The sequence below is a fragment of the Vollenhovia emeryi genome, unplaced genomic scaffold, assembly GCF_000949405.1.
Source record: "Vollenhovia emeryi isolate VEMERY1.0 unplaced genomic scaffold, V.emery_V1.0 DF939129.1, whole genome shotgun sequence".
Taxonomy (NCBI): domain Eukaryota; kingdom Metazoa; phylum Arthropoda; class Insecta; order Hymenoptera; family Formicidae; genus Vollenhovia; species Vollenhovia emeryi.
The window spans coordinates 2,497,342-2,511,145 of NW_011967237.1; the positions used below are offsets into that span (position 1 = coordinate 2,497,342).

Below are 13,804 nucleotides of genomic sequence, written 5' to 3' on the forward strand. Positions count from 1 at the left end.
AAACTGTGCTTGTTTTTACTACTCTTTTCTAATACTACAACTTTACGTGTGATATTTCTTCTATTATTTCTATATTAAATATTCTATATTTAAAGGCAAATTGAAGAAAGGAGATTATATTATTTCTATGTTATTTTCATATAATTAAATTATAATTGTTTTATATATGTAACTAATACAATTAGGTAATTGCGATTAATTAGTTTTTCATGAGGCTAGTAAAAATATTAAATATCAATGTCATACCACAGTATTAAATGTATAGTTAATTCTTGTAAAACATGTACATTCCATCTTCTATTCATTTGTCTAACAGATATCTTAACTTATTTAGTATTTATCAACAATTAAGGAGAAGTATTAATATTTGAAGAGATATCTTTATTATAAAATGAGAATAAAGTCTTTACTGTCTTTAGGATTCTGGAGACTACAGAATTGGTTCCTTTAATAGGATAAGTGCAACAGCAAATAAGACTTTGTCTTACCGTTTCAAGTCTGAAAGATGTAGCAACACATTTTCCTCGAGATGTTTTATAATTATATCCGTCATGAATGCTATACTTCTAACCTGCAAGGAAATTCCAATTTAATTATAATTTTTTTTGTATTTATATATATTTAATTTAGGTTTATATATATATAGACAATGTAAAAGTTTTTATTTGTATTATTATATAATATAATATTTATATTTTACATATACATATGTGTGCATTATACATCATGTGTAATTTTAAATTTATAATGTTTTAACAGACATTGGTTGCACTCTAAAAGTCTTTTCTTGCGTACAATTAAATATTGGAAAATTTATTTATTGGATTTCTCTACGTGTGCATATACAAAATTTTGCGGGTTTGGAATATTTCGTTATTAAAATATATATCGGCCTATCGATGCGGTATCGCTTTTTATTTTTCTCTCGAGACAAACGTGTTGACGTATAATTCCTATCATTCACCACGCTTGTTAATAGAAAACAATGCGTTGAAGTGGTCGCGGCCTAACGAACGTGTAAAAACATATCAGAGATTTAAGCGTCTCTGACATACATTTAAATGCATACATATACGTATATAGACGTCACACTTATCACCAGCGGAGATATTATTTCTAGATATAAGCGTAGTATGTCTACAACTACGTAGCGATAACGCGATGCGTATCGAAGAGACGCAGTGTGAGACGGTATTATACACATATCGATCTATCTACTCCTATCAAGAGTTGTTTCACGTTTGGAGTACGTTCATAAAAAATTACGGTATACGCGGATATATGTAATGAAATGTATGACTTTAAACTTCAGGTTTAGATGTTTCTCTCTACCGCGTATGTTCCTCTTTTCTCGATTACTGTGGTCCTAGGAATGGTATATGTCGGCTGATTGTGAATGTGCATTTATATGTCTACGTGAGAAACGAGAAGTTATTAGTTTGCACGGATAATTTTGAAAATTTTGACAACTATTATAACACAGCTAATTTTGGAAATTTTGGAAACTAAAATATCACCCAGCAAACACCAAAGTAACAATTACATAACATTAATTGATGCCCGGTCTCGTTCGGATGGAAATGAATATGTAGTCGTGCTCCCGCACGCTGTTCGACAAGAGTTCAAAGCCAAAACCAAAACCGAATTAGGATCGAACTTCGGGTAAGTTCGTTCAATCTGTCAAATAAATATAATATAACAGGCATAGTGATGTTATGTAACTGTTACTTTGGTGTTTGCTGGGAAGCTATTTACATTCAACTAATAAGACTTTCAAATCTATTAAATTCTTTTTTATTCTTTAAATAGTCACCTGGGATGATTTTTACATTCCAGCAATGAGAACATAACATTTTTTTTAGTTCTCCTTAGAAATTCTTAATCAACAAAGAAAACTACCGCATTGATTGTATATAATAGTGATCTGAAGTATTAAGAAATTGTAGAACAATCAACAATATGTAATTAATAATAGTAACTTTTAATTGCTGTGTAAAAAGTATTCTAGATGATCGCGCGTGACAAGATGCTATATGACTATTCTCTAGATAAAACATATTTGTTTTATCTTTTATTGTACTTATCGAAATTGAATTAATTTTTTTGCAGAAAATTGTTCAATTATTTTTTAATACAGTAAGTATACGAAAAATTTGACCCACACTGTTTAGTCGAAATTTCCGTTTGCGCGATCTTGTATTTAGAGTAATTTAGACGATAGCATTTTTCCGAATGGATTAATCTTGGAAAACCACCTGTGTAGTGTTGCACGTGTACTGAGAGAGGGGAAACTCGACTCGAACGATTTATGTAGTGACGCAAAAGCAAAGGGCTGTTTCCATATTTCAGTTATATTTTAACGGTGCGCGATCTTGCAAAATGTACCAATCTCTTATCCTCAAAGAGAGTCATGCAAAAAGAAAGAAAGAGAGGATAACATGATCAATATAAGTCGATAATATCGAAGCAGGTATCATTTGTTCACTTCACAAAGTTATAACTGTAAACGTACCTCAACGTCATGAATATTCCTGCCAAAGCTGGTCTATTTTTATAAATATGTATAAATATATAAGTATCTTCCTCTACCTTTGTCACAATCTTGTCTATCATCTATGGTGGCGAGTTTTACAATGTAAGAAAATATTTCTATTAGGAACTTTAAATATGTGCCGTTACACTTTTGTAATCTACCGATGAGTGCAGATATTCCTGAATGTGCTGTTCATACACATAATAAATATAGACTGAGCGTTCCATTGAATAAGCTGAAGCTTGTGGGGAGAGAGAGAGGGGGGGGATTTAAGAAGACTTTCTTTCTCTGTCTTACACCATCGTAAAAGAAAAGAATCGTGCCTGCGCCTCCTTTGTCTCGATGGTGAAACAGAGAAAGAAAGTCTTTTTAAATCTTCTCTGTCTCTCTCTTCACAAGCTTCAGCTTATTCAATGGGACGCTCAGTCTATACTTACTATGTCTATGGTGCTGTTCGTTAACTTCGGAAGGCACGATTGCCACTGCGATATAATTTATATGACACAATTTCGACAAACCTCAACATCATACGGTTAGTATTTATAGTCGCACTTTGTTCTTCCGTTATATATAAACATGAAATTATTTTCTGAATAAACATTCCGAAATTGTAGCAACGAATGTGTATTGTATAATCAAATAGTTTTGTAGAAACTGTGCTTTTCCGTTGCAGTTGTTTTCATTATCTCTCCAAAAAAAAATTCCCATGAGATTTATACAAGAAACATTAGTCCTTATTGTAAAGTTTTTTGCGAACCACCGCGCGTTCGTACGACAATCAAATTATTTTTTTATTGTTCGCGCTATACTGTATATCTGTAGTTGAATCTGAATGTTTATGTCGAAATAAAAACGATATGCGAGATACAGCTGTTTTTTTTCAGTTAATTTAGGTCTCGCGTTATTCTTTAAATTATATACATATTCCTACGTTATTATATTGTTTATTTAAAAATTATGTAACATATATAATTGTATATTCTTTTGAAACATTAAAGTTAATAAAATATTAAAATAAATAAAAATATTAAAGTAGATATACGTACAAGATAAAAAAATCTATATGTACTCATAGTTATATGTTATACAGAAATGATTATTTAAAAATACTTTTTAGAAAGGTTACAGGTTTATATACGTTATATGGAAACATTATTTAGAAATAACTATTAAAAATGCTATTACTATAATGATTAAAAGTACTAACAGCACTAGTAGTAGAAATTAACACTAGAATTGTTATTTTAAAATATTATTTCAAGAAAAATGTTTTTTAAGAGTACGCTTTTAAGCATTTCCGGATTATTGTCTCTTAAAATACGAAACTGCGTACATTGTCGGAAAATAATTTTGTTTTATTATTAAACGTGTAAATCGCGCCTGGTTCTACTGCCCTCTGCTATATTGATCCACGGTTCGCCTATCACGAGGCCGGTAAAACAGAATGGCTTCTGTCAAAATGGCCGAGTGTTCGTGGAAGGTTCAATTCTAATCGCTGGAAAAAATCATTCGTGTGTGCGAATCCGTCATTCCAAGCCCGCGAATAACGCTTGGGCCCGTTTGCCCAAAGATATGTTGTCGTCCGGTAAACGCAGTTTATCCAAAGAGGACATCAGAGGCGCGGACAAAGATGAGAAAGTGAGTATTCCTCAATCGTATCGTCGCATCGGCGTACGTATGTACATCAAAGACGCAGCGTTCGAACGTGACGTCACGCTTGGCGGGAAATCTGACGTGTATTTGAACTGTTCTTTCGCAGGAATCGCTATTGGAGCACGACAGCGATCTCGATGAGGAGATGCTGTTCACGTAAGAGAGAAAATTTTCCTCGGCTACAGTTAATTAAAACAATTTCCGTAAAACTAAAGCAAGCGCCAATTTTCAGGAATAGTTGCTCTAAGGAATTAATGTAAACTTAAACAAAATACCGGTGTAATAAAATGGTTATCACACTTAGAAATTTTGTATAAACTAGGTTTACATTTCAGTGTCAATCATAAGGCGGTTAATCCAGTTTCTTACACTATAGCGAAAATGCTAAAACTGAGTAGCTTTGTCTCTTTCTAAGGTCTCCTTGGAAAGGGATAAAGCCGCTCATTTTTAGCATTTTCACTATTTTGTAAGATACAGAATTAATGCCCAGTTTACACACTTACTTTAGCGGATATGTAGTTTACTCTGTTCGGCTCTTGCTGTATCTTTCCGGAAGTTGCCTTAATTAATACAAATGCATTGATGTGGAACATGTAATTACAGCCGACCCAGCACGTCGAGTGGAAATGAAAATGGTGATAGTAAAATGGACAGGTGAGTGGTGAGAAATTTTTATTTTAACGATTTGTGTATACATTTAAATATTAAAGAGGGCATGTATTTTACAATAATTTAAAGCGCGTTTCGTCAATTTCGGCGGTTATTATCTCTATATAATTTTTACCACATTTCATTTATAATTTATTTTATTTGCGAGTTACTTGTGCAACTGATTATCATGCATAGAATTTATTCTTTGTTATATTTGTATTTACATTTAACCAAATGAATTTTTTATTTCGTTGAATTAGAGATAGGTAAATATTTACCTTTGGTCAGGCCACGCGCCAATCGACTTCCGTTTGATCTTGATGTTGATCTTGACATCTAAGGAGGTTTTATGAAACTTTTCATTTTCATAACTTTTTAATAAACAATGAGCGACGGGAATAGACAATCACCTTGATCTTAGAGGGCCTCTAAGGAGGTCAAGTTCAACGTCAGGGTCAAACGGAAGTCGATTAACGAGTGCTGACCAGGGATAAATATTTACCAATGATTGACTTTTAGAGAGTTGCGTATTGTACGGAATTATTCATGGAATTAATGCCGGTTTAAATATCTGTATTTAAAGCGTCAAGCTGCAGATTCAGGAGGTGGCGGACGTGATGCGGGATAATGTCCAGAAGGTGATGGATCGCGGTGAGAGGTTGGAGGATTTACAGGAGGCGAGCGATCGTTTGAGCATGGCCGGAAATGAATTTAGAGAAGCCGCAAAGAGAGCGCAACGGAGAGCATGGCTGCAGAACATAAAATCAAGGATTGTTATTATCAGCGTCACCGTTACGGTCGTCCTTTTTATTGTTGGTAAGGAATGGCACTGCGTATTCATATGTATACAAATGTTTGATAACAGCACGATAAAACGGAGCAAGTTGTAATAACGTCACGTCTCTTATCTCTTCTCTCGTACTTTTGAAGCTTCTTGTACCTCGTAGTTCGCACACGTTCCTACGCAGTCATGTTTTGCCTCTTTTCTCTCCTTTATCACATTTCTTAGTACAAGATAGTGTAATATAAGTACTAATGATTACTAAGTAGAATAAACTATGGTTTGTGGTTCGGAAGCGAATCGAGTAAAAATCTTTATGAAACAGATATTGTGGGTTAGATCATTTATGAGATATTTGTTTTATAGATACGAATCCGAATTTAGATTCTTAAAACTAAATGTTGTAATTTTATAATGCGAGTTTTTATAATAAGAATTTTCACACATCATAATTTTATTTTTATTAGTTAAAATGTTTATTTAATTAATTTTAAACTTAAAAAATGTATTTTTTATTTTATTTCGCCTCATTTAATTTTATTTCATATTATTCTAGTTTGTTTTTACATATTTGACACAATTCCTACATTTATACGAAAGGCGCTGTTACGCATTCAAAGGTTTCGAAGTATCAATGTTTAATCAAGATTAAAACAGTTATTGGAGTGTTGTTTAGTTAGATTAGCGCGTGTCGTTTTCAGTTCTGGACATCGCGGTACTTTACCTGGTTCTCAGATAGCAAGCATGATGTTTTGAGCTTCAATCATTCACAAATTAAGGTACATGATCTATTAACATTTTCCTCCAACATTAATATTCACGTCCTATGCACAGTAGAAATGTTTATATTCAGAAACCACAATAACCGCGTGTTTTGAAGTTATTACATTTTATTTCTATTATATTTGTACTGCGCAGTACTTTTCGGTACTTTGCAATTTTCTCTTGCGCGTATTTATCAAAATTTCCTATTTCCATTCTCTTCTTTTTATCTCATTTCCCGTATCTAAAGGTTAATAGCTTTATTTTCATCACGTAATCATCCTCAATATGTTTATGACATGCAAAAGGTAACAGCAATATTTTTTTCTTTTCAGTATCCATCCTTGTGAAATACGCCTGACTGAGGAACTACCAACACACATGTACATGTTGTATATTAAAATCTTCTTCCCAAGAACCAATTATAAGTATTGTAGTTATATAAGTTTTTCTGTATAAATATATCTCTTCTATTATTTTTGTGTAAACACGTGTCGTTGTTTCTGCACATTTTGTCACTATAAAACTTGTATTATTGCCTACGTTTTTCTCATGTAAACAAATGATTCGAATTAAGTTGATATGTTATTCACAATTTTAGTTTTTGTATCAGTAATTTTGGATTAAATTATATAGGTTTTTTTGCATTTTTATTAGATGATAATATTACTTTTTCTATCTTGTTTTTTTTTCTTAACGTATAAAGTTTTTCCTTTGAACAAGAATTCTTAATGCGTGACCATTTTGCGAGTATTTCTTGGCATTGATGGAGTCATCGTACAATGTGATATCAATGTCAATTTGTAATGGAAATTATAGAATGGTCTTTTCATTTTGTATTCACTAAAAACAGTAATGCATATTTCATGTGCATAGTCTGCATATACGAAATTATACCGCGGCTTGATACGTTCTGGCAATTTGTGTAATGTAATTCAATGCATATTCCAAAATTGTGAAGGCTCCCAAAAGAAAAATATGGAAGGAGAAGTGCCAATGTGAGCCACAAAATGAACGGAACTCAGTTCTCACAACACGAAATAGAATTCTCTCTTTAATATAGTATAAAACGTTTCGACCCTTCTTCGGGTCTTCCTCAGTTAGACTACAATGTAAGAATTATAAGATGGTTGTACAGTAATACTTATGTAATACAAATATAGAAAAATATGGTTACCTCGTGTAACTCAGTATTATAGGACAGAATCATCTCTTAAAATGTTAATCAGTCGATCTCTAGATAATTCTTACATTGTAGTCTAACTGAGGAAGACCCGAAGAAGGGTCGAAACATTTTACACTATATTAAAGAGAGAATTCTATTTCGTGTTGTGAGAACTGAGTTCCGTTCATTTTGTGGCTCACATTGGCACTTCTCCTTCCATGTAATTCAATGATTCAATGATTTACGTGTTCTATAAAACACAAAGTAGAGCTATTATATTTAAGAAGTTTATCTCTAGTATTAAAAAATCTATAAATAGTTTGTAAATGAGACCAATATCTACTTTATGGCTTACTTTCTTTGTTACAAGGAGAGGGATACTTAAAAATCGCGTATCGACAGTTCTGTTTACTGCCAATAACCCGAATCGGCGCGCAGTTTAAAGTCGAAAAAGAGACGCGGAAATATCACCTCTGTACTGTTATTGCGACAAATATTACCACATGCCTCAGTGGTCAAATTGATGAGACTCCCGCCTAGAGAATAGGAAAGTCCAGGGTCAAACCCTGGCTGATGTAATATATTTCGTAACATAAATTTTCTGTATTAAAACACTGGCCGGTTTTACTGGCTGGTTCGACTAAAAATCTTGATTATTACTTTCTTTATTCAAAGAAATAATGAGTAATTGTGAATATAATGACGTGAGTCTAGTGACGTGCTTGTACGTGTCTTTTACTTATTACTGTCTGTCAGTTAAAATAAAGCGTAGTGACTCTTTAAAAATTTATTTTGTCTTCGAGAGAACAGATATAACTTTGCGCATGGGTTATCTTGGATTTATACTTTACTTTAAATTATATTTATACGTTATTTCTACGTACTCTTATAATATTATTATATCGATAAATTTTCAAGCATTTATTCTTTTCTTATTTATCTTTTTGATAAGAAAGTGATATACATAGAATTCGAGAATGGATACTTATCTGTCTGGAGTCAAATTTAGAATTAATAATCAAACTTTTTGCACTAATTAAAATATGTCGAATAAATATAAAAATGAACTGGAACAGCATATAAGATATGTTAGAAAGAAACTCCCAAGCTGTCTATAATAAAGATGAAAAATACTTTACTCGGAATTCATTAAAAGCTGCAATTTCGCAATGGAAAGTGATGTGATCATGTTATAGAGCAATTTTGTACGTGACAAGCTCTATATAGTGTGACCTATAAATTGCGATAGACATGCGAGACGATCCATGGTCCGTTCAAAATAACTGATTTGCCCATCGTCGTCGCTGTTGACGCCAATGACTCGCAGTGACGAACATTCTCTACATTGTTGTATCAGTAATGATGATATGCACGTTTTAATCAATCATCAGTTTTGCATTTATGAAAGATTACTCAGCCAACAAAATTTTTATTGAACGAGGCCGAAATGTTTTTAATGTTCCTAATCTTCCAATCATTATTTTTATATATTTCCTTATCGTGTCTAGACATATTTTATTAGTAGTTAAAGTTATTCATTGGATATTAATGTAATGTTAATGTTGCTGCTTGATGCTAACAATGATGAGCAAAAGATATTAAATATATTATCAATTATCAGTTTCAGATGCATTTTAATTTTAATTTTTTATTATATACTGTTATTGCGACAAATATTGCCACATGCCTCAGTGGTCGAATTGGTGAAAAGGTCACCTAGAGAGGAGGGAAGCCCAGGTTCAAAACCTGGTTGAGGTAATAAGATAGATACATTTTATTGATTCCCCTTAGGGTTACAAGTCCTTTTTGAAGGAACGTGCCCAAACCTCTTATAACACCTCTCTCTATATCCACTTCTCTATGTGGCGATCGAACGAAAAACCAACAATGTTTTGTCTGGTTTTGAACCCAGGTCTTCGAATTACCAGACCAGCGCACAATCCTCTGCGCCATGGTCGCCACTTCTGGTTGAGGTAATAATTTTCACAATAAATTTTCTGTATTAAAACATTGGTCGGTTAATGTCGACTAATAAGATTCATTATTTCCATTTCTTTCTTTTAAGCTGTACGCAGAAACAATGGATAAACTTTATGTGTGATCTTATGCTGTGATCTCATGTAAGATGTGGTAGTCAATTCTGTTATTAGAATGAGTAATGAGTAATTAAGAAAATTATCTATTTGATTAGAGATTTATTTGAAGGGAATTCAGAGTATGGTCATAAGATCGTAGCTGCTGCAATTCTACGTTTTCTCACTTTTCGGAACACCCGCCGTCGCGAAGCTCAGTTGCTCGAGAAAGCTTTTGCGCATGTGTTAACCATTCCAGAGTGTAATATCAGCTTTATTACTCCCCACCACTTTGGAGCAACTCCATAGGCGGACTGGTAGATTCGTGATGAGTACGTATAGGTCTGTCTACATGGTAGATGTGGGGGGGGGGGGGGGAGATACGTGGCTGGTGTCATATATATCGGAGTCATCCTTCGATTCCGTTTCAGTCATACTTTAACGCTCGCGTTTATCAGTTCATGAAACGGTTTACACAGTATACTGGCACTTGGCGTTTGTGAACTCGATTGACCGGGTGCTAGCGCCATTTCTGGCTTGCACGCTCGCTTAATTATTCCAAGTTCTGGGACAAGGAGACGCACAGAAAATGATAACGACGGATCTCAATCAGATTGTTATCACAGCACTAAGCTTGCTTGTCGGTGGCTTTCTCCTCACTGGAAGTCGTCGACAGGTTATTTACGTGCTCTACAAGACGCTACCCAGAGATATTTTGTGAGTATAAATAATATACGAAAATATGTGGGCGGAAGGAAACAGGTGCAAATGTTCTTCTCAGCAGATAATTAGGCCTGTGAGAGCTCGTTAAATTAACTTAGATGTATCGTTGCGTCTCTTCGAATGCTTAAAATAGACAGCAAATTAGAAAAAAGAGATATTATTTGGAGATTTATTAAAAAAAGAGAGAGACATATCTGGATATGTATTTCATGTGCATGTCATCTAATAATTTTTATAATTTATTTTATTCTTTACAAAACTTTGCTCTATGTTAAATCTGATTTAAAGTGTAAAGTGACGATTATTATTAAGTGTGTTGCTCCAAGATGTTCATAATATTTATGATATTGATACGATGACAAAGTTACGAATACATTTGTTTTCAAATAAATAATATATATGGTTTTATATATTTATTAATATACATAAATAAAATTTTTATATAGTAATTATTGAAAATTATTTATCTGGCTAGTGAATGAAATATAAATTAGTGGAAAAAGGTCTGATTTTATATCGCATATAGCAGTTCTATATTTAAAGCTTGTAGTAGTAGAGGTACGTGCTTCATGTTATGTTATGGATTAATAATTTGCGTTCAATGCTCGAGTTACGTGATTATCAGTCGCATTTGCTTCAATGCTTCGTTTGCCGTTGGAATGCACTGCGCGTGAAGGATGGGGAAGTCTATAAGAGCTCTCGATGCATCTCTCTTTTACTACATTATGACTTTCTATTGAAATAACCATTGTGGTGTCATAATTTAATTTGTTTGTTTTACTTCATAATAACAGCACTTCTTGTAATTTTTAAGAATTTTTTATATTTTAAATTTATAAAGATTTCTAAACAAAAACATCTTACGTTTCTTCAAAATTTATAAGTTCTTTTTAGAAATTATAGAACACAAACTCTTAGCGTACTTCAGAACTTATATATGTAAAGAATTATGGAAGAGATGTAGACTTTCTCAGCTTTCTTGGGAAGTGACTTGCATCAGTGACAAAGTGACCAAGTCTGAGAAATTAGAGAGTTATGAAATTTATACAGAAACATTATGTAAAAAATCTTAGAAGAATTTTTATCCTAGGATTATTAATTATTATAACTGAACTATAGATATTTTACATATACCGAAAAAAGATGAGAGTGACATTACTTAATGTAGGGGAACCCGGGGCATAACGGGAACGCTAAGGTTAAAATAAATTTTAAACAAAATGAAAATACATGAATGAATTATTTTTTTACGAAAATATTCTTTGAAATGTCTACTATAAGAAAAAAATGGTTTTACTGTGAAAGAATAGTTTAAAAGGACGAAATTTTTATTTTATTGAGACCATAACTTAATCTCATTATCATTTTATGCCGGGCATAATGGGACTCCTCACGAAATTTATATATTTCTTATACATTAATGTTTGAACTTATTAAAAATGATTTTTTAAATACGCAATAAATATATTAATGTAGTATTGAATTTTAATAATAATAATTATTTATTAATAGCACTTATTATCACATAAAACATTTTAAGAGCAGTAGGTGCAAAAATGTATAATATTCTCATTGTCATCGACTCCAGCACATGAATTGTGAGCCCAATTTAAACATGAAGAACATCTTATCCATCCTTCATTTGATGTTGAATACAATTTATTATTCGAAAAAGTCGAAATAGACGCGTAAACAACATCTTAAAGTTATATACACGTTATTGCGAATAGTATTATCACAGCCCCGGTGGTCGAGCTGGCTAAGACGCCCGTCACGGATTGTAGGGAGGTCCCAGGTTCGAATCCTGGCTGGGGTAATATTTTTCGCAATAAGAATTTTAATTGCCAGACACGGTCGACAAACCGATGTTATTAACAATTTATTATTATTACAATTTTTATTATTACCATTGTGTCCCACGGCCTAATGTCCCGTTATGCCCCCAAATGTACCTTTACACTGGATAAATATAAGATATCATAGATAATCAATATCTGTGCAGAAGTACTTTACTAAAGTGACTAGAAAAGATTGTTTAATAGCGTAAAATTACTTATGGTAATAAAAAATAGAATTTTATCATTGTTACCTCATGCTGATCTATCAACGAAATTATAAGCGAGTCACGGAGAGTGCAGCGAACGCATTAAAAAATTTATAGCATTTTTCAGTTAAAAATAATATGGCATCTGATAACAGCATGCGATAAGGATCATCTAATAGCAATAATTGCAAAATATTTCAATACATAACAGCACTTCTGTAAAAAGTTATATATCCCATTATGCCCCGCCGTTCCGTTATGCCCCGGGTTCCCCTACATCATCTAATATTGACATTGTAACTTATTTGCGTGTACGTCATAATTTTGATTAATATTTATCGTTAGTTTCAAGTTGTTACATTTATTGATTAATACATTTCTTGTAGCGAACTGGATACAGTAGTGCGCATGATGAATTAAAGCCGCTGTACGCTGATCCAATTCGAGTGTACAGTTATCTCAAATGATTAGATACATATTTTATCAAACAACACAATAAAGTATATGTGAAGACTTCGCAGATTAATCGTTTATATAATATGTATATGAAATACGCTTGTTTACTCGACTTGTATACAGCAGTTTTAATAGATGTGTATCAGTGCGCACTAATGCATTTAATCAAATTCGTTATTAGTTGCATAATACAATGTAATGATACGATTAATAATAAACGTTAGTTAACTCAGGAATGTTTGCACGCAACACGAGCATCGAATAATTTTAATTTATTAAACGAATGTGGAATAATTTATCTCAATATTACGTGCATCTTTTATGTATAGTTTTCTTTATTATTTTTATCGTTTGTTATGAGATATATGCAGTACTTATTTATACACACACATATATTTATATACGTTATATTCATGTTAGTCTTATCTATTGCCTTATCTATTGCCATAATATAACTTCTACGTTGTATAACAGAGTTCAAGAATATCTATGAAAAAGGTGAAATACTTGAACTTTGAATTACTATCGAAGTTAAAGATTGAATATCGAATCTTAACATATATTTATAATGGAAATAGTTATTTGCATGTTGTAAGGCTGCGCACAGTAAGCGTCGCTGTACCTGTCAGATAAAATTTCAAATAGTTAAATCTCATATGAGGTAAATAAATTCTCTTGTATAAATTAAAACATAATTGTATTAATTTTAAAGGGTTATATAACTTTTACTTCAGAGACATTATTAATCAGGAAATAAATTTGCTCCTCTCTAACAAGAACAGATTTTTAAACTTGCAAATATGTGAACTCTATGATGTTCGCGCGCGCGCGCGCGCGCGCGCGCGTGTGTGTGTGTGTGTGTGTGTGTGTGTGTGTGTGTGTGTGTGTGTGTGTGTGTGTGTGTGTGTGTGTGTGTGTGTGTGTGTGTGTGTGTGTGTGTGTGTGTGTGTGTGTGTGTGTGTGT

At 32.7% G+C, this 13,804-nt stretch overlaps 2 protein-coding genes across 3 annotated transcripts in view; both read left to right on the forward strand.

Annotated features, from left to right (window-relative positions):
- The first annotated feature begins 3,946 nt into the window (after window positions 1-3,946).
- Window positions 3,947-6,868, forward strand: LOC105568478 (synaptobrevin homolog 2-like). 2 transcript variants are annotated; one of them, XM_012024181.1, is made up of 6 exons: window positions 3,947-4,171; window positions 4,293-4,342; window positions 4,790-4,840; window positions 5,421-5,653; window positions 6,320-6,397; window positions 6,716-6,868. In XM_012024181.1, exons 1-5 carry the CDS (start codon window positions 4,106-4,108, stop codon window positions 6,355-6,357), a joined length of 438 nt encoding a protein of 145 aa, XP_011879571.1. In that variant the 5' UTR covers window positions 3,947-4,105; the 3' UTR covers window positions 6,358-6,397; window positions 6,716-6,868. The 2 variants fall into 2 exon arrangements, with proteins under 2 accessions (XP_011879571.1, XP_011879572.1); XM_012024182.1 differs by lacking the exon at window positions 6,320-6,397.
- A 3,141-nt stretch (window positions 6,869-10,009) lies between these two features.
- Window positions 10,010-13,804, forward strand: part of LOC105568479 (long-chain fatty acid transport protein 4) — a 13,968-nt gene continuing 10,173 nt past the window's right edge. Inside the window, exon 1 of the mRNA XM_012024183.1 lies at window positions 10,010-10,334. Within this exon, the coding sequence (XP_011879573.1) occupies window positions 10,207-10,334 (128 nt within the window). The 5' untranslated portion in view covers window positions 10,010-10,206. The remainder of the gene's footprint in view (window positions 10,335-13,804) is intronic.

Coding starts and splice junctions, on each gene's coding strand:
- LOC105568478 (XM_012024181.1), top strand. CDS start 4,106: ATGTTGTCGTCCGGTAAACGCAGTTTATCCAAAGAGGACATCAGAGGC. Junction 4,172..4,292: donor GCGCGGACAAAGATGAGAAA/GTGAGTATTCCT, acceptor GTTCTTTCGCAG/GAATCGCTATTGGAGCACGA. Junction 4,841..5,420: donor GGTGATAGTAAAATGGACAG/GTGAGTGGTGAG, acceptor CTGTATTTAAAG/CGTCAAGCTGCAGATTCAGG.